This window comes from Ursus maritimus, unplaced genomic scaffold (assembly GCF_017311325.1).
Source record: "Ursus maritimus isolate PB19 unplaced genomic scaffold, ASM1731132v1 scaffold_16, whole genome shotgun sequence".
Classification (NCBI taxonomy): Eukaryota; Metazoa; Chordata; class Mammalia; order Carnivora; family Ursidae; genus Ursus; species Ursus maritimus.
Window position 1 is genome coordinate 12255335 of NW_024424008.1, and position 21787 is coordinate 12277121.

Genomic DNA, 21787 nt, shown 5'->3' on the forward strand with positions numbered 1-21787 from the left:
GATATTGTAAGTGACACACACCCAAATAATCAATGGTTCAAAGAAGAAATCTCAAGGAAAATGAGAAAATACTTTTAGATAGATAAAAATGAAAACATAAAATATTGAAACTTAAGGGATGCACCTAAAGCAATCCTTAAAGAGAAATATACAGCTGTATGTAAATACTTGTATTAAAAAAGATTATTTCAAATCAATAATCTAACTTTCCAATTTAAAAAACTGAAAAAAAGTGTGGCACCTGGGTAGCTCAGTCAGTTAAGTATCTGCCTTCGGCTCGGGTTGTGATCTCAGGGTCCTGTGATCGAGCCCCACATCGGGCTTCCTGCTCAGCGGAAAGCCTGCCTCTCCCTCTCCCCTCTGCTCGTGTTCTCGCCCACTGTCTCTCTCTCAAATAAATAAAATCTTTTTTTTTTTTTAAAGATTTTATTTATTTATGTGACAGAGAGACAGCCAGCGAGAGAGGGAACACAAGCAGGGGGAGTGGGAGAGGAAGAAGCAGGCTCATAGCGGAGGAGCCCGATGTGGGACTTGATCCCAGAATGCCGGGATCACGCCCTGAGCCGAAGGCAGATGCTTAACCGCTGTGCCACCCAGGCGCCCAATAAAATCTTTTTTTAAAAACTGGAGAAAAAATAAAAACTAAACACAAAATAAATAGAAGGAAGGAAATAATAAAGATTAGCATAGATATTAATGAAATAGAGAACAGAAAAATAGAGAAAAGCAACAAATCAAAAAATTGATTTGAAAATTCTTTGAAAATAACCACAAAATTGGCACATCTTTAGCTAGACTAGCCAAAATGAAAATAGAAAAGTCAAGTAACTAAAATCTGAAATGAACAAGGGGACATCACTATCTATAGTAATTTTAAAATGATTAAAAAGGAACAGCATAAATAACTGTATGCCTACAAATTAGATAATCTAAAGGAAATGAACAAATTCCTAAAACAACAAAAACTATTGAAACTCAAGAAAATCTGAGTGGAATTATAACTAGTAAAAAGATTGAATTAGGAATGTGAACCCCCTTTGTCCCTCCCCCAACAGAAGGCTAAGAAAGGCACCAAGAGTGCTAATACACAGAATAAAGGCCATATGGGGGAAAAAAAGGAAAAAGGAAAAACAAAAAAAGGAAGGAGGAATCCATCTGCAAGCCAGGAAGAGAGGTCTCACCACACATCCTGCTGGCACCTTGATCTTGGACTTCCAGCCACGAGACTGTGAGAACATTTCTGGGGTTTTTTTAAGCCACTCAGTCTGCCATATTTTGTTATGGAAGCTTTAGAAGACTAACACAGAAATCTTTCTCAACATTCATAACAACTCATTATACTTCTCTTACACCACTTTTCAAAAGTTACTTCATATTTTTAAAAACTACCTTAAAAAATTACAGTTATTTGTATGTCTTCTCTCCTCTAGGGTAATATTAGTTCCTAAGAACAGGAATCATGTCTTATAAATTTTTATCTTCCTCCCATAGCACCTAAAACAGTGCGTTTATGTACTTTGCTATGTATTTTAAAAATGGATATTCAGGGATGCCTGGGTGGCTCAGTCGTTAAGCATCTGCCTTCGGCTCAGTTCATGATCCCAGGGTCCTGGATCAAGCCCTGCACCGGGCTCCCTGCTCAGCAAGAAGCCTGCTTCTCCCTCTGCCACTCCCCCTGCTTGTGTTCCCTTTCTCACTGTCTCTTTCTCTCTGTCAAATAAAGAAATAAAATCTTTAAAAAATTTTTTTTTAATTTAAAAATAGATATTCAGCATTTAAAGCTGAATTAGTAGTTATTAATGTTAGGCAGAAATATCACTTTGCTAATGTGTTTATTTGGAGATTAAGTATGGTTTAAGGACTTATATACATAGGTGCCGAATTGACAAGGGGTGGACTGTGATGGTTAGTTTTATATGTCAACTTGGCTAGACTACAGTACCCAGTTATTCAGTCAAATGCTAATCTAAGTGTTGCTGTGATGGTGTTTTGTGGATGTTAACATCTACAGTCAGTTGACTTTTAAATAAAGGAGATTGTCCTCGATATTCTAGGTAAGTCTCATCCAATCACTTGAAAGGCCTTAAAAGCAAAGCTGAGGTTTCCTTGAGGGAGAATAAATAATAGTAATTATTGTTTGTACAATTGTACTATAAAATTGAAACGATTGTAATTGTTACTGGAATGACAACTTCTGCCCAAGAGTTAGCAGCCTGCCAAACTGCCTAGACATTTTGGACTGGCCACTCGCCACAAGTGCATGAGACACTTCCTTGAAATAAATCTCATAGTCCGCATAATCTACTGGTTCTGTTTCTCTGTAGAGAAACTATTACAATTAATCTTTTAGTTATTTTACTTATAAATACTTGAATTTCTATGATTCTTTTTTTAAATCTCTTTCTCTTTATTGCAATTTTATATGAATTAAATTATTGTCTTCATAATTTTCTTTCATTCTTTATAATGATTTCTTTATTCTTTGAATGTGTTTATAATAATCTCTTTGAAATCTTTGCTAAATCAAACATATGGGAACACTTAGATACAGTTTCAGTTGATGAGTATGGTTCATATTTTTTGTTTCTTTGTTTAAAGATTTTATTTATTTGATAGAGTGACAGAGCACGAGCAGGGCAAGGGGCAGAGGGAGAAGCAGACTCCCTGCTGAGCAGGGAGCCTGACTTGGGGCTCGATCCCAGGACCCTGGGACCATGACCTGAGCTGAAGGCAGACGCTTAACTGACTAAGCCACCCAAGTGCCCCTGTTTCTTTGCATGTCTTATAATTTTTTGTTCAAAGCTGAATATTTTAGATAGTATATTGCAGAAAGTCTGGATTCTGATTCCCCCCCCTGCATGTTATTCTTTGTTTGCACTTAGTCACTTGCCTAGACTAAATCTGTCAGTTCTATCTCCCACGCAATGTGTGGCCATTAGGATCTGTTTTTAATTTTTATTCATCTTCTAAAAGTTTATTATTATTATTATTATATTTATATTTTGTTTATTTATTCATTCATTCATTTATTTATTTATTTTTGTAATCTCTGCACCTAACATGGGCTTGAACTTATGACCCCGAGATCAAGAGTCACAGGCTCTTCCAACTGAGCCAGCCAGGCACCCCTTTAATTTTTATTCTTGCTCTTTTTCAACCTTGGTTTCCTAGGGGTCTCCTCTGTGTCTGTATAGCTCAGTGTTCAGTCAAAGAAAGACTGTTCAAATACCTGAAGCCAGTAAGACTTTCACTCTCTACTGGTGGGTCAGTGTGTCCACTGAGGAGTACATGCAATGTTTAGAATGTTTTCATTTCTTGCCTTGCTTTTACATTGTTCTAAGTCCTCTTGAGCCAGCTTGCTTCTCGATTTTGCATGTGCTGTTGGCTCTAGGGGCCCAGAATGTTTGTGTGATTTAGGCTTCCTCGGTTTTTGTCTTTGATAATACACTCACAGCATTTGGTCCACTCCGGATATGTGGAGAGCTTATCAAGCCCACTATGGCTATGTCAGCTCTGAGAAATTCCTGTTAAAGCCCTGCCTACTCTGCAAATCCATTGCTTGCTCCAAACAGGCCCACAATAGCAGGGAAGCAGAGCCACCTGCCATCCGTGTTTGCTTGCCACCAAGATCACCAGTTTAATTTATAATACTCTCAATCAGTCAAGCCTCCTTTGGCCAAAGCAACAGGACTGTTGTTGATTTTCATATCCTGCCTCAACCAAGTTGAATCTCTGTGCCAACTGAACTGATTAGGGGCATGACAGTAATCCCGGGCAGGAACAACAAGCCATGTTACTGTCCTCCGAAATTCAGTGGTTTTCATAAATAAGTGTTTCTCAGCTTGTAGTATGCCTTTATTATTATTTCTAGAGTATCAAGTTATTATTTTGAAAGGTTTATCCAGCTTTATACTTGCTGTCTGGAGAAAGGATGTGTCAACCTCCTCAATCCATCATGCTGAAGTAAATCTTTTAATTTTATCTCTCAAAAAATATCAAGAATTCCAGCTGGAGTCTGAGAAGTAATGTAGTATCTAGTGTCCATGGTTAAATAACTCAGGATCCCAAAAGTTAACATTTTACTTTTTAGACCTCTAGAGAAGAAGTCACAACCACATAAAGGACAAAGATGCTTCTTAATTCATAGGGGACCAGGGTTTATGGCATTTTGCATATAGTATTGTATTTTTAAATACAGTTTTGTATATAGTATAGCTCCTGTATTTTGGAGTTGTTTCAACCTTACTTCATAACTTATTTTATATATTTTTCTTCTAATTTCAGAGTTCAGTTAAGTTCCTTATGTCCTCCCCTGAAATTGCTTCCCTGTCATGGGGGCAAATGAAAGTACAAGGCTCTGCTAAAACCTATAAGGACTGCAAAGTGTGGCCTGGGGGAAGTCGGGCTTGGGATTGGAGAGAAACAGGAACTGAGGTAAGCTATCAGTATTTGGTTGAAACTGCTTAAGGCTGACCAAGTGATTTCCAACCTCCTAAGCCGTAATGACCAAGTGAAAAGTAACTATTCCTCTTATCCCCCCCCCCCGATATAATGCACATATCATTAACGCACTCTTTTTTCCCCAAAGATTTTATTTATTTATTTATTTATTTATTTGAGAGCGAGTGAGCCAGACAGAGAGCAAGCACAAGCAGGGGGAGGGGCGGAGGGAGAGGGAGAAGCAGACTCCCCACTGAGCAGGGAGCCCCATGCAGGCTCTGTCCTGGGACTCCAGGATCATGACCTGAGCCAAAGGCAGCAGCTTAACAGACTGAGCCACTTAGGTGCCCCTAACTCACCCTTTTAAAGTATGCAACTCAGTGGACTTTTTGTTGGCATAAACTTGCGCAATAGTTATCAGTGCTAATTCTAGAATTAGAATTCTAGAATTATCACCTCAAAAGGAAACCTCATAACCATTTGCAGTCACTCCCCTTTCTTCCATTTCTTCTCTTCCCCCCAACTCGTGCAACTACTAATCTACTTTTCTTTTTTTAAGATTTTATTTTTTTAAGTAATCTCTATACCCGATGTGTGGCTCGAACTCACAACCTGAGATCAAGCGTTGCATGCTCTTCCAACTGAGCCAGCCAGGCTCCCCTAATCTACTTTCTGTAGCTATAGATGTGCTTATTCTAGACTTTTCTTATGAATGGAATCATTTAGTTCTCTTAGGTATATACCTAGGTTTGGAAATGCTGGTCATATGACAACTCTAGATTTAATCTTTTGAGGAAGTGCCAAATTGTTTTCCAAAGCAAATGCACTGTTTTACATTTTAGATTTTAGGAATTATGAAAGTTCCAATTTTTCTAAATCTCTCCTCATTGACACTTAGTATTTTTTGTTTTGTTTTGTTTTTATTGTATATCATCTTGGTGGATGTGAAATGTTATCTCACTGTGGTTTGAACTTCATTTCCCTTGTATTATACTTCCTCCAGGTTTCTCATTGTGCTATGCTCAAGGTAGAGGTTGGGTGAAAGAAGAGAGCCCCTACCTCTTGACCATTTACTTAGGACTGAGTCTCAGCAACGGACAGCTGGGGGCAGGATGAGAAACACTTAAGTCCTGTTTCTCCTAGGAACAAAGCTTTCCAGCTGGTAGCTGAGAGGGGAAGCGATTTTGTGTTCTTGGCTGCAGGAGTCTGGAGTGGAGTCTCTACCTCACTTAGCTGGGAGCAGAGTGTGTGTGTTGGGGGGGGGGGTGTCAGGTAGCAGTCTTCGTGAAAAACCATAGATACTCACCTTTCCTACCAAATATTTATAGATTTTCCTGAAGAGATGTTTCTTCATTTGTTGTTTGTTCTTAGGATACTTTCCAAAGGCTTTGAATGGTTTCTTTTTTCCAATTTTTTTTATTGAAGGGGGTATAAAATTTGTTTTTTGTGGGTTTTTATAGTTTTTCTTTGTTTCCTTTAATAATTTTCATTTTGGAGCAGATCATGGAGCTCTTCATACTGTAATGGTGGAAGTTGATCCTTCAGTTTTGAAAGATAATTTTGCTTGATACATAATTCTTGATTAAAAGTCTTTTTCTTTTAGTACTTTGAATATGTCATCCCACTTTTTTGGCTTCATTGGTTACTAATGAGAAACCAACTGTTAAAGGTCCTTGGACTTGACAAGTCATTTCTCTCTTGTTGCTTTCAGAATTCTTTGTCTTTTGCTTTTGACAGTTTCACTGTGATGTGTCTACACGTGAATCACTTTGAATTTATCCTACTTGGAATATATTGAACCTTGTGGATAGGTACATTGTTGTTTTTCATCAAATTTGGGGAATTTTCAGCCATTCTTCAAATATCCTTTCTGCCCCTTCTGTCTCTCCTCTCCTGTGATACCCATTATGAGCATATTGCTATGCTAAATGATAGTCCCTCAGATATCTGAGGTTTTGTTCATTTTCTTCATTCTTTTTCCCTTTTTCTCAAATTGGATAATCTCAATTGATGTATTTTTCTGTTTTGCTGATTCTTACCTGCTATTGAGCCTTTTTAGTGAAATTTTCACTTGGTTATTGTACTTTTCAACTCCAGCATTTCTATTTTGTCCTTTAAAAAATAATTATCTCTTTATTGATATTCTCTATTTTTTAAGATATTGTCCTCATACTTTCCTTTAGTTCTTTGAATATGGTTTCCTGAAATAATGATTAGGCAGAGGTTTCTTTATATGCCTGCAACCAGTAGGTGTTCCAGTGTTTGCAGAAGGGCTCTATATGCAATTTGGGGTATGTAGTCTATACTCAGCCAGGCTGTTTAAAATTCTGCCTATTTCTTGCTTGTGTTGAGTCTCAAGGTGAGCCAGAGCGGTGAGCTTAGGACCTTCTCATGTCATTCTTGAGCATGTGCACAACCCTGGACATGCGTATTGCTATTTCAATACCAAGATTCATATCAGAGTTTTTCAAAGCCCTCTATGTACATCTTATTTCCCAGTTTTCCCTTTTGAGTCTTTTGGTTGACCTCTTGTTTGCCCTATTGTCTAATGCATCAGGCAACTGCATTGTTAAACATTTGTCTCTGATAGTTTTGGACAAATTTCTTTGGGGGTGGCGGTGGGGGAAGACATTTACACTGGCAACTCCAAGTCAGATCAAATAAAGACAGCCTATGAGTTGGGTTGTCCAGAGAACCATCAGACAGGTCAAATAATGACAGTTTTCTGGGAGTGGAGGTTTGAGGGAGTTTTGATCCATTATTCCATCTTGCGTGACTTCCAGGCTGGTAGGTTTTCACAGTGATTGTGGGTTGTTGCTTTTCAAGGCTACCACAGAACTGGGGATAGAGAGTAGCTTGGAATACGGCAAGTTAAAATTGCACAAAGCTCACTTTTCAGCGATTTTTTTTTTTTGTAATCAACACACCCTGAATTGCTGGAAACCTTTGTTTCAGAGAGAACAGAGTAAGTTTATTTTTACACTTCTTCCATTATTCTCATTGCTTTTATGAAGAAGAGGATTTTCAGAGGTTCTTCACAACATTTTCTCTGATATCACTCAGAAATAACTGTTTCGGGGGCGCCTGGGTAGTTCAGTTGGTTAAGCGTCTGCCTTCGGCTCAGGTCATGATCCCGGGGTCCTGGGTTGAGCCTCACATTGGGCTCCTTGCTCAGCAGGAGCCTGCTTCTCCCTTTCCCTCTGCCTACCACTCCCCCTGCTTGTGCTCTCTTTTTCTCAAAAAAATAAGTAAAATCTTAAGAAAGAAAAAGGAAGGAAGGAAGGAAGGAAGGAAAGAAGGAAGGAAAAAAGAAAAAGAAAGAGAAAGAAAGAAAGAAAGAGAAAGAAAGAAAGAAAAGGAAAGAAAAAAGAAAAGAAAAAAGAAAAGACTGTTTTGGATTCATACTTATGCAGTGTTATGCTGGACATGGCTTTCACTGCCTTGTGAGAATTGTTAAATTTTCAGGAATTTTGTAAGCCAGTTTTTAGATAGCCATTATTAAAAATTAAATTATATAAATTTACTTAAATCATTTAAGACATAGGTAATATATTTAAAATTCATTATTCCTAATTATTTTTCTACATTTTATGCTTTTGAAATTATTTACATCCATTGTTATCTGTATGGTGAAAACACTACATATGTGCCACTGTACATCTCTTATTAACTCTGCATTCAAGTGATGTCCATTGGTATCTTAAACATGATGGGAGTGTTTACACCACAGAAATTGAAAAACACTACATACTGGGTTTTTTGGTTGTTGTTGTTGTTGTTTTCTTTTTTGTGTGTGTGTGTCTTTGTAACTTTATGGCTTTAAAAAATTTTTATGGCTTTAAAAATTGTATTATTAAACATAGTAAGTTTAATTCATTATAAATTATAAATAATAATATACCTGTGTACTCATATTCCAGCTTTAAAAATAAAATCTTAGAAGTTTGTTCTTTCTCTCTACCCTTAGCAGTATCCTGAATTTCCTTTGTATTTTCCTTTATATTTTTCAAATATCTATCTGTATCCACACCCATATTTTGTATTGTTCTTCATATTCAAATTTTTATGTGAATGGTATCATCTGTTGTCCACTTTTTTTTTGTATTGAGGTTTTATTCCACCTTTGTCTCTTCTTTTGGAAGCTGTGTGTTTTATGTCTATTTGCTTAGTGGTTATCTTTAAAATTGTAGTATATTAGGTTGAACCACATGAGACTGACAATATTTTATAAAGAGTTGAATTTAGGAATTTCATGTAGTTCATCCTAACAGAATCTTATCGTCTAAAATGAATTTTTATCTTTACTTCAGTACACTTTCCTCTCATCACTTCCCTTCCATCTTACACGTTACTGTTATCTAATAATTTCATTCCTTTAAAAGTAGATATTTTCTTATTGTATCATTTAATTAAGATACTTTGTTTTTTAATCATTACAGTCAGTGTTTGCTTATATTTACCCACATGTATACCAGTTTCCTTGCTTATCACGCCTTGCAATTTGAATCAGTTGTGGATCAATTTCATTCTTTCTTTTCTTTTCTTTTTTAATTGACATCTTTGCAAATTCCTTTAGTGAGGATCTGTTGACAAACTCTGTCCATTTTTGCTTGTCCAAAAAAGTTTCTCATTTATTAATTCTAATTTTTCTGGGTGTTCTAGGTTGACAGTAATTTTTTTTTATCTGTGGGCATCCTGAATGGTCTGACTATGTCCTTTTTGACATTTGACCTGTCAAAGACTTACATTCGTTTCTTCTAGGCATCCTACATTACTCTTAGTCTGGGACAACTTTTAGTTAATTTCCTGACTAGGAGCTTCCCAGATCAGGCTGATAGTGTACATTTGAACCCCAAAGTGATGTGTAGGCAAGTTTGTGATTATAAATTCTCAGGAGACGCATTTTTCCCTAACACAGGGCCCCAGCTGGCTGAGGCAGACCGGTTTCCTTGTCCTTTTCCTGGATTTTTTTGGTCAATTCTTTCATTGAAGATGGATTTAAGAAGGGCACTCTGCACATTTGGGAGGGCTGTCACAGTTCCAACGTCCCACCTTGCTCAAGTCTTACCTCCTAGTCTCCGAGTGTCTCTTAAATTAACCAGTCAGGAAATGACAGATGTTGGCAAGGATGCGGAGAAAGGGGAACCCTCCTACACTTTTGGTGGGAATGCAAGCTGGTGCAGCCACTCTGGATAACAGTATGGAGGTTCCTCAAAAAGTTGAAAATAGAGCTGCCCTACAACCCAGCAATTGCACTACTGGGTATTTACCCCAAAGATACAAATGTAGTGATCCTAAGGGACACCTGCACCCCCATGTTTATAGCGGCAATGTCCATAATGGCCAAACTATGGAAAGAGCCCAGATGTCCATCAACAGATAAATGGGTAAAGAAGATGTGGTGTATATATAATGGAATATTACACAGCCATCAAAAAATGCAATCTTGTCATTTGCAATGACGTGGATGGAACTAGAATGTATTACGCTAAGCAAAATAAGTCAATCAGAGAAAGACAATTATCATATGTTCTCACTGATATGCGGAATTTAAGCAACAAGGCAGAGGATCATAGGGGAAGAGAGGACAAAATGAAACAAGATGAAACCAGAGAGGGAGACAAACCATAAGAGACTCTTAATCTTAGGAAACAAACTGAGGGTTGCTGGAGGAGAGGGAGGTGTAGGGGATGGGGTGGCTGGGTGATGGACATTGGGGAGGGTATGTGTTGTGGTGAGAGCTGGGTGTTGTGTAAGACTGATGAATCACAGACCTGTACCCCTGAAACAAATAATACTTTATATGTTAATTAAAAAAAGAAAAGAAATTATATGAATGACATAAATGAAAAAATAGTTGAGTATTGAAGATCTTAGCATATGGCTAGATTAGTATAACTCCAAATGTATATAATTTGTAAACAAATTGATTTTATACTTCTCTTTCTCTAGAGTATCACGTTCTATGTGACATATACTTCCAATGATAAAATTTCTCGTTAAAAATTAAAAAAAAATAAAAAAGACTGTAAGAATGGCAAATGCCCCAGGCCTCTGGGTATTTCCCTTTCCTTTGCAAGCTCAGCCAAGCATTTCAAGGGATGTTTATTTTTATCCAGCATTTGTAGGCATTTTTTTTTAAAAGATTTTATTTATTTATTTGGGAGAGACAAAGATAGTGACAGAGAGCGAGAGCGGGGAGGAGAGGGAGCTTAGCAGGGAGCCCGATGTGGGACTCAGAGCCGAAGGGAGACGCTTAACGGACTGAGCCACCCAGGTGCCCTGTAGGCATTTTGTTTAAGGACACTTTTCAAGTTTTATACTTTATCACATTATAAACAATCACACCTACATAAACTGCATAGTGAAAAGTCATACCTACATAATTGGGCTCCACAGAAAAAGAGAATTCCAGCACATGCTCTCTGTGCATGCTTGGTTTTGAATCACATGCACTCATCATTTTGGTCCAGACATCTAGTTGCTTCTTAGCTACCAACATTGATCTTAAAGAAAGGAATATACCGGATTGGTTAAAGGAATGGGAGGGCATTGAGATATAGAAGGGGCAGAATGAGAGAAGGCTGACGAATCAAAGACACAATGCTTGTGAACCAAATGACTCCACTGGATTATTTCATAGACTGAAGCTCGAGAGGTGTGAGAGTAGGCAGGAGGATGGTTGACAGAATGTCTGCAGAGTCGGGTTTACATCTTCAATGGACAGCGCATAGCCACTTGAGGTATTATGCAGGCGACTGATGTGTCTGACAAAGATTATCCAGATTATAGCCGTAAGATATATTGGAGTACTAATTTATGAGTGGGCCACATTGAAGAGATGTTTTCCTCCTCAAAAATGGATTTAACACTATAGAGTGTACTTTTTCCACATAGGACTGTATGAATTAATATTACTATTAACCTCATCCTTTATTGAAGGAAAATTAAGGACAGAGAAGTTATATAACTTGCATAGACACAGAGCTAAAAAAAAACCATGAAATCAAATGGTAAACCCAGGTCACATTCTAACTTTATTTCCCATTCCTTCCTACTACATTGTGATTCCTCTTATAAACTTTAAGATTAAACATTACAAAACTGAAAATAAAAAACCCTATAAAAACTGAGGAGGTACCATTGATGATAATAGGAAAATGGAAAGGGTTGCCAGAAGTTTAATTTTTACCTTTAAAGTTGTATTTGTCAGTAGGATAAGCAAGAGGAGGTATTGTAGAAGACTAGAGGTTCTAGTTGGAGGGATAAGAGCTGGGAAAGATAGAGGAAAAGCCGAGTGTTAGTCTAGAACTCAACTGTATAGAGACAGAAGTACATGGAATCGAAGCCCTGGAGTCCTCACTGATACGGAGACAATAACATCGCCTGCTTCACAGAGTTGATCTAAGGATTAACGTTCTGTGCTAGATGTGAGGTAGGCACTTAATAAACGAAGCTGTTGTTGTTAAGTCAGTAGTAGTGTGGGTGGAAATGAGACTGTTGAAAACTATTAAGAAGGTGAAATTGACAGGATAAGGTGATTTATTAGATTTAGCAGGCAAGGGAGAATTCTAGCGTGGATAAATGGGTACATGGTGGTGCTGTTCATTGAGATTGGGTATATCAGAACAGGAATAAATGTGTTTGTGTTTGGGTCAAAGGCTGAGTAGAGAAAATGGAGTATGTTGAACCTGAATTTATATTAGGGCTTCTAGATTGAGATATGTCATAGACATTTAGATTCATAAGTCCAGGCACTGTCACATTTTAGCTGGGTAACCTTAAACAAGTTATTTAGCCTTTCTGTGCCTCAATTTAATCATCTAGAAAAGGAGAATAATTATGTCTGTTTGTCATAGGTTGATGTAAGAGTATGACATGGGTTGGGAAGAATAAATCTTTTTAATGTATGCAACTTGCCTTCATGCAAATTCATTCTTTTCTCTCAGTCAGTATTTCTCAGTGTCATTCATGAATCTCTTGCATCACAATCACCTAGAGTGCTTATTTAAAATGCATGTTCTTTATCTCCCCCATTCTCCCCACCTACTCAATCAGGATCTCTTGGGGGTGGGACCTGGAAAATAATATATTTCATGGGGTTGCTTTGAATACTAACTATGTTCATCTTTGTCAAGCTTCTACCACAGTGCCTGTAGTAGGGACTTGATACAGTTCCAAAATTTCCTTTCAATCACATCTCCTATACTTTATAACACACCTGAAGGCCTAGTTATTCTATACCAAATACTTATTCCCTTACAAACGTACCATGATCTTTAACTCCTTTGTACCTTTACTAAAACCATTTCCTTTACCTGGAATTACCTGCATCCCTTTATACCTGATGAAATCTTACATGTCCTTCAATTCTTAGCCTTTGTGTTATCCCCTCTATGAAGCCCCTCCTGATAATCCTTGTGAGAATAAGCTGCTGTCTTCTCAGTGTTTCTGTAATACTTCGTGCCTCTATTATAGCATTTTGTGCAGTCCGTCTGTATTATAATGAGTGTGTATCTGTTTCCCTCATTAAGTGAACTCCCTAATGGCAAGAGCTATGCATCTTAGCACAGTGCCTATAAAGTGGGATCTCAATAAATGTTTGCTGCATTTAATTTGTCATTATAGATATTATTAAACATTTCTTTTTTATTCCTTGTGACATGCCTCTGAGGAATCACATTGTGATTACTTTTTTTTTTTAAGATTTTTATTTATTTATTTATTTATTTATTTGAGAGAGAGAGAGAGCCCGAGGAGAGGGAGGAAAAGGGATGGGGGGAGGGAGAGTGGGAGGGAGAGGGACAAACAGACTCAGCGCTGAGCGAGGAGCCCCACATGGGGCTCAGTCCCACAGCCCTGAGATCACCACCTGAGCTGAAACCAAGAGTTGGATGCTTAACCGAGTCAGCCACCCAGGTTCCCCACATTGTGATTCCTTTTTAGTTTAAAAGGGGAAATTTGGGGGTACCTAGGTGGTGCAGTCAGTGGAGTGTCCGACTCTTGGTTTTGGCTCGGGTCATGATCTTGGGGTTGTGGAATGGAGCCGTACTTCGGGCCCCAGGCTTGGTGCAGAGTCTGCTTGGGATTCTTTCTCCCGCTCCCTGTCCTTCCCGCTTGTGCTCTCTGTCTCTCTTTAAAATAAATAAAGAAACAAACAAATGAAAAATAAAATAAATAAATAAGGGGCAGATTTTATCATGATTACATAATGGAAATACCAAGAAAATCTATTGTCCTCATCTAGTGTCTTTAAAATAACAATACTAAATACTATTGTTAAATAATACTAAATACTACTACCTCCTCCCAAATCTCTACCAATCATTAAACAACTACTGTGGGTGTGGTCAAATACAGCTTTTCCAGGATCAGGCAACTAATCATTTTGGGAACTAAGATTTGAGCCTGAGTCCTACTCTAAAGCCCATACTTTACTACTGTCTCATACTGTCCTTGCTCATTTCTGTCCTTAAGCAATAATTGTCTTATGGGAGAAGACTTTTCTATGTGGAAACATACATAGGTCATTCACTTACATATTCTTTTGTTAGGGTGAAAGGAGTCAAGACGGAAGATATAACACAAGTTTAATATTAAAAGAAAGCCAAACTGGGGAGCCTGGGTGGTTCAGTCGGTTAAGCATTCCACTCTTGGTTTCAGCTCCATGATCTCAGGGTTGTGAGATTGAACCTCACATCAGGCTCCGCAGTCAGCGTGGAGTCTGCTTGTCTCTCTCCCTGCCCCTCTGCCCCTTCCCCCTCTTCAAATAAATAAATAAATAAAATCTTTAAAAAAGTTAGAGAAAGCCAAACCAATTACCCAAGGACAGCTAAAGGAAATGTGGAAACTTTACTCCAACTTTTCATTTTGAAAAATGTTTACCTACACAACACCTGTATGGATAGCACAATAAGTACCCCTACACCCTTTTTTAAAAAAAGATTTTATTTATTTATTTGTGAGAGAGAGAGAGAAGTAGAGAGCAAGCACAAGCAGGGGGAGGGACAGAGGGAGAGGCAGGCTCCTGGCTGAGCAGGGAGCCTGACACGGGACTCCATCCCAGGACCCCAGGATCATGACCCAAGCCAAAGGCAGATGCTTAACTGACTGAGCCACCCAGGTATCCCTCCCCTACACCTTTATTTTTTATTTTTATTTTTTAAAGATTTTATTTATTTATTTATTTATTTATTTATTTATTTGACAGAGAGACAGCCAGTGAGAGAGGAACACAAGCAGAGGGAGTGGGAGAGGAAGAAGCAGGCTCCCAGCAGAGGAGCCCGATGCGGGGCTCGATCCCAGGACTCTGGGATCACCCCTGAGCCAAAGGCAGATGCTTAATGACCGACCCACCCAGGTGCCCCTCCCCACACCTTCAATCTAATAATTTCAAGTATAACAATTACCGTATTTTTTTCTTCAAACACACACACACACACTTCCCCCCGAATCATTTGAGAGTAAATGTCAGATGTCATATTTCAGCATTTCTTTCCTAAGAACATGAACATTCTCCTATATAGCTACAATATCATTATCATAAATAAGATTATCTTTGGTACAATAATATTATCTAATATATAGTCTAACTTCAAATTTCCCTGAAGTCCCAAAAATGTCCTCTATAACTTTTGTTGGTTTTTTGGGTTTGTATTTATATATAGTACAGGCAGTGGGTATAAAGTAGAACACAGTTATCAGAAGGTTGTAGAATTGACCAGACCAGAGGTTCTGGTGCTCAGGATAGTGCTACCTAAGGAAAGGTGGATGAGCTGAGGTTTTCCTAACCCTTTCAGCTCTTGAGTTTGTTTGCTTTTGCTTGTGTTTTCCCATTCACCTTGTAAACCTGGTTGACAACAGAAGGCCAGTGTTGAGTTTCTTCAATGTTGAACCTCTTCTCCTTTTTTTAAATTTTGAAAATTTTCAAACCTACATAACAAATTGGAAAAAAAAAAAAAAGAATAAGCACTTGTATACCATCAACCTATACTCACCAGTTGTTAACATTCTGCAACATTTACTTTATTTTATTTCCATACACAATACCCCTCTCCCTCTCCCTTTTTTGGTAATTATTTTTGCTGAATCATTTGAAAGTAAGTTGCTGACATTGTGACATTTGATACTTCATATGAATCCTAAATATTGCAGCATTTATCTACTAAAGCAAAGCCATTCTGCCAGACACAATCATAAAATTATATTCAAGAAATTCAGCATTGATGTAGTATTAAATAACATCAACTCCATAGTCAAATTATAATTGTTCTGCTAAAATAATACGTTTTGTGACTTTCCTTGTCAATGCAAGATCCAGTCAAGGGTCATGGATTGCATTTTGTTGTGATGTTACTTTGTTGTTGTTGCTGCTGTTTCTTTAGTCTGTTCATCAAAAACCAGTTGCTCCCTGTTTTGTTTCTTTTATGGCATGGGTATTTTTGAAGTGTCCAGGCCAGTTGTTTTGTAGAACAGTCTACAATTTGTAGATTTATCCGATTTTTTTCTATTATGCTTAGATGCAAGTTAATCATTCTTGGCATGAATGCTTCACAGGTGGTTGTGTGTTCAGTGTATCATATCTGGAGGCAATGTAAAGTCAGTTTGCCCAGTTACTGATGAGGTTATGTTTGATCGTGTGGTTAAGATGGTGGTAACGGTACATTTTTCCATTTGTAATCAGTAAGTACTCTGTAGAGTAATAATTTGAAACTTTATAAGATCTTGTTCCCCAGCAACCTTTTCAGCCAGTGGTTTTAGCATTGACCACTGATCCTTGCCTGACTTTACTAAATTAGTGGTTGCAAAATGATAATGTTTCTATCATTCCTTCTACATTCATTAGCTGGATTTTTCTGTAAAGAGGGACTTTCCTTCAGCCACTCCCACCATAGCACTATGGGCTCATCTTATCTTTTTTAATTTAAGGTACGCTATGTTCTGAATGTGTGTATCGCCCCAGAATTCATGCATTGAAATCCTAACACCTAAAGATGGTTGTATCAGGAGGTGAGGTCTTTGGATGCTTAGGTCATGAGGGTGTAGCCCTCGTGAATGAGATTAGTGCCTCAGAGAAGAGGCAGCAGAAAGATCCCTTCCACCGCATGAGAATAGAGGAAGCACCGGCTCTGAACCAGGAAGAAGGACTTTATCCAAACTCAATCCATGATCATGGATTTCTAGCCTCTAGAACTGTGAGAAATAAATTCCTATTGTTTATAAGCTGCCCAGTTTGTGGCCTTTCATTACAGCCGCTTAAGCAGAATAAGATAATGTTTTAATTCACTGCCATTAGTAATATTTTTGAGGCTTAAATTGTCCCAAATTTGGCCAGTGTTCTTTTGACATGTTCCCGTCAGTTTTTTACCACTGCCTCGTTTTGTGGCACAGCGGATATATGATCCCTGGACTCAGCCATTTCTTCAAGGAGCTCTAGTTCCTTTTAGTGAAGAGTGGTATCTAGAAATCAAAAGCTGGCTATTAGGTGTGCTCATTGTTACTGTGATGTCACTCCATCTCTACCCTTTCAGTATACAGAGCCATAAAGCGTGTGTGTGTGTGTGTGTGTGTGTGTGTGTGTGTGTAAGATGAGTTCATAATGACACCTCCAGTTTAATCCAGCACCTCAAGATTCTTTTATTCCCTCATTCCATATCTGTGCCTTTCTTCTCCCACAGAGAACCCTAATTCCAAAATCCATCAATATAATTACTTATTTGCTGTGTTCTATTAACACACAAAACAGCTTTGAAGTCACTACACCAATACCACTACCAACATCAAGATCACAAAATAAAATACAAGATCTTTATAGGTATTTTTGCACTTGGAACACATCCCATTTAGGTGTACAGTCAGAACACTTAACAAGTGAACTTCGTTTATCTTTTCTTTTTGTTGTATCATCAATTTGATACAATTGAATTCATTTGTCTCTGTTGGCATAGGTTTTAAGTGTCCCCCTACTTCCTGTCTTTGTTGATTCAATTTTTTTGAATATATAAAACATGTGCATGTTTCAGAAGTCAAAACAATTTAACAAGGTACACTTAGAAAAGTCTTACTCCAGGGGCGCCTGGGTGGCACAGCGGTTAAGCATCTGCCTTTGGCTCAGGGCGTGATCCCGGCGATATGGGATCGAGCCCCACATCAGGCTCCTCCGCTATGAGCCTGCTTCTTCCTCTCCCACTCCCCCTGTTTGTGTTCCCTCTCTCGCTGGCTGTCTCTATCTCTGTCAAATAAATAAATAAAATCTTAAAAAAAAAAAAAAAAGAAAAGAAAAGTCTTACTCCTTTCCCTGTCTCTCCCATCCCATAGCTACTTCACTCCAGTAGGTCAGTAACTATTTTTATTAGTTTATGGTTTATCTGTTCTGTATTTTTTTGAAAAAATAAGCAAATACACACCCACATACATACCTACTTTTTTTTTCCTAATAACTCCCTTCTTACACAAAAGTAGCATACCTTGCTCTTTTTTTTTTTTCTGTCACTTAATATATAATGAAAATCAGGGCGTCAGTTCATAGAGATATTCTTTTCTCTTTTATGCAGCTGCAGAGTAATGCGCTATGGGAATGTGATATTGTTTATTCAGTTCACCCTATGGATGGGCACTTAGACTGCTTTCAATATTTTGCTATTATGTATAGTACGACAACGAATAACCTTGTATATGTATATGGTTTTTTGTTTTGTTGGAGGTGTATCTTCAGGGTAAATTCTTAGAACTAGGATTGCTGCCTAACGTATAAATGTAAATGTAGACTGGTTAGATATTGCCAAATTTCCCTTTGTAGAATTTGTACTATGTATGGGTATTACCAACAATTTATGAGAAGGCCAATTTTGAAATATGTATTGATTAAAATTGTTAGTAAAAATGAACAGCATTTCCTATTGCTTTCTTTATTCAAGTCAAAGTTGAAAAACAGAATTGAAGATGTAAGCTACTGAAAATGAAAGGACAGACTGGTGATTTTTCAGTCTTTCAGAATCTTCTTTTGGAGCTCAAACAAATTAATTTGACATTCAAAAATGAGTTTAGCATGTATTGTCATAATTTAACATTTTAAAATATATAGAAATTGCTTATGGGGTACCAAGCATTGTCTCAAAGCCTAATTTACAGATAAATCACCCGTCTCTGCCTTCAAGGAGCTGTATGGGGGGATTAGGCATATATAGTGTACGAACCAAAAGAGTTAACAATAGGAACAGAACGGAAGGAGCACCTAAGACTGCCTGAGTGATTTAGAGGAGTATTCACTGAAGGTGTGACCTGATTCTTGAAGGGGATATCTCCCGGGCAAACAAGGGAATGAGCAGGAAAAATATGTACATAGACATAGAAATGTGGGGGGAATGCTAGAGTAGAATCATGGGAAGAGCACCTCCATTGGTCACCAATATCTACCAACATTTATTTTTACAGAAGATTCTATCATATAGGTAGCGGGGGCTAGATGGACATATAAGGCCCCTCCAAACCTTAGATCCTATCACTTTGAGACTAATATGGTAGACTTGAGTCAGATTCAGGGATTGAAATTTGAAGTTAGCACTTAAGATGAAAATTGCTTATAGTCAAATCCTTCCAGAAGATTCCCTTAATTTTAGAAGGTACATGTCATCTTCTATACAGGACCAAATAAAGTAGTTCCCTTGCATTTAGGGTCCATGTTATATGAAAAATGTATATTGTAGGTTTAAACACTAGAAACACACTTGGTGAGACAGAAGGTTCACACTGGAAGCAGCAACTATGAACTTGAGACAGAAGGAATAACAGATGCGAGGCTGCTATCTCCTGTTCAATCCATGGCATATGCTCTTTGAGTAGAATGGCTGAATTACCCTCACTATTTAAATGGTTCTTGCTCTCTTTTTCTAAGAACGTATAGTTGAATTCCCACAAGGTGACTGTCCCTATGGCTCCCTTGTGTATATTCTGCATGTAAGACATAGTCCCTTGGGGTCTAGTGTAGTTAACTCCCTAACATCTATTCTACCCCAAATGATTCATCTAACCAGTCATGGTTTAGTTTAGGCATGGGTCTGTGGATTAGTTAGGTTAAAGGCTAAGCTGCTGTAATAGAAATCCCAAAATCTAATGGCTTAACGAAGATAGAAATATATTTCTCTTTCTCTCATATTAGTGTGGCCCACCCAAGCTGGGGGCAGGGAGGACAGCTCTGGGGATTACTGCTAGGGGCCCATGTTTTTGGTTTTTGTTTTGTTTTGTTTTTCTCTGTTGCTCTACCATCTTCTAGAGCATTTGAATGGTGGGAACTAGTTGTAGCCATTGCTGGAATTCTAACATGAAAGGAAAGTGAAAGAGAAGAAAAGTTCACACCCAGTGTTTTAAGGCCCAAACCTAGATGTTGTATCATTTTCTTCTGCTCATATTCCATTGAAGTTTGTACTGGTAATAGCATAGTCACATTGCCATAGCTAGTTGCAAAGGAGAACAGAAAATGGAGTCTCTAGCTGGGCGGCCATATGACCCAGAGGAGAGGCACAATGGATTTTAAAAGAACAAATAGGAGTCTGCCACTTGCCACTATGAGATGTGAGGGCAAGTCTGCTAATGAGCTTTTGGAAAATTATTTCCACTCTTCTAAACTAATAAGTATATTACTAAATCACATATCTGTTTTTAATATTTCAATCATTTTAGTTGTATAAAATCTGTTGTCTTTCCAGTTCTATATATTTTATACTATGTATTTTAAAATTTTATTTTGAGAAGGGGGCCGTAGGCTTTGCCAGATTGCCTTTGCGGCCTGTGTCATCAAAACCAAAACACAAATGTTCTACTGCCCTGGCAGAGACAGGAAGATCATTTAAGAGGCTCTTCATTCAGGCAAACGGTAATGAGAATGTGACTCAGGCAGTGTCCACAGGGGACAGATACCAGAGATCCTTTAACCTTCACTCACAGAATCTGCTTTTATCAGCAACACAGCCAGATAACAGCGTTGCCACTAACCATTTATTTCTGCAGAAGGAAATGCTTCCTTGAAAGTGTAATTCAGGAATGTTTTCTTTTCAAATTTAACATAAAATAGGAGGACATGTCCCAGCCATCTAAGATGCCACTCTGTTGTGTAGCTGGTATAATGGACATTATTAGTAGCTGGACATTTTCCCACAATTAATAGTTTTCCCCCAGGAAAAAACAGTAAGCTTTTACAACCTCATATGGTGTGACGGAAAGCCTCTTAAAGGAGAGGAACAGAATCAGACACTCACGCGGGGAAGAGAGCCTTAGCGCTTTGCCCCAAGGGACTGGAAGAAGCAGAGGACGAGCTGGTGACAGGTTGAGGACACTGCAATAACAGGCCGCCGCTCCAGTCACAGGCCTCTGCACAAGGCTGTGAGTAATCGCCCACCAGTGCCTGGATCCACAGGCTGTTCCGGAGTGATCTTTCATTGCTCTCGCTGTGACACCCCGGGCCTGCAGTATAGCACGCAGCAGCCACATTTGTCACTTGAGTTCCATTGATCCAGCGACGCTGATGGGCTGCGGCTGTCTTCAGTCTCCGAATCTCCCAAGGATTACGGTTTTGTACTCTTACTGACCTTTCACTTGATTCTGAGCAGTGGTCTTGTTTCCGTGTCCTAGAATGAGAGCTCCTCGAGTCTGGGAATCCTGATGCTCCCCAGAGTAGATGCACTTCTTTGTTAGATGAAGCAGTCTTTCAATATTTCAGTGAAGTGCATTTACTTAAGGAAGGCGAAGCTCTCCAACCCTGATTTGTAAGTCTATTAAATATTTACCTTGGTCATAGCCCCAGAAAAATATTTTAAGTTCTGTATAGCATAACTGCAGCTCAGGGTGGTTCTAGGATGGATCACAGACCCATGGAACTAAAGAGGCATCTAATCTAAACCTCTTACGTTTCTTTAAGAACCAATTATTATAATCACGTGAAAAAATATCCCCTTTTTTATTTTGCCTTTTAAACATTTATGAATCGAAATAACTTTACAGAAAAAGAATCTCTCCTCCCCCAGTCTCCTCTGATCTTTGAGGAGAACAGTAAAGCTGGAGCAGGGGTACTGTTCAGAGCCACCTGGGCACTAGCTCTGCATCTTCTCCCAGGAGGAGGAATATACGCTTAACTGCTGATCGGTTTGGGTCACTCTGTGACAGGCAGGTTTTCCAACTTAGAACGCTCTTTGAGAGTCCCTTAAACGTCGGCTCCTAAGTGTCAATTCCCTAGCAAGATGCTAATGACATTAAGTCTGAGTGTAAAAGTGTATTAGTGAGAGAGACTGGCTTTGTTCTCAGCTCTGGAACATTCACTGACTAGGTGAAGAATGTCAGCAGCACTTGCGCACTC

The 21787-nt window shown here is 38.4% G+C and overlaps 1 protein-coding gene across 1 annotated transcript in view; it reads left to right on the forward strand.

Moving 5' to 3' along the window:
- The window catches only part of AAMDC (adipogenesis associated Mth938 domain containing), a 37963-nt gene that overhangs the window by 7575 nt on the left and 8601 nt on the right, over positions 1-21787 (forward strand). Inside the window, exon 2 of the mRNA XM_008707381.2 lies at positions 4285-4434. Coding sequence (XP_008705603.1) covers positions 4303-4434 — 132 coding nt within the window. The 5' untranslated portion in view covers positions 4285-4302. The remainder of the gene's footprint in view (positions 1-4284; positions 4435-21787) is intronic.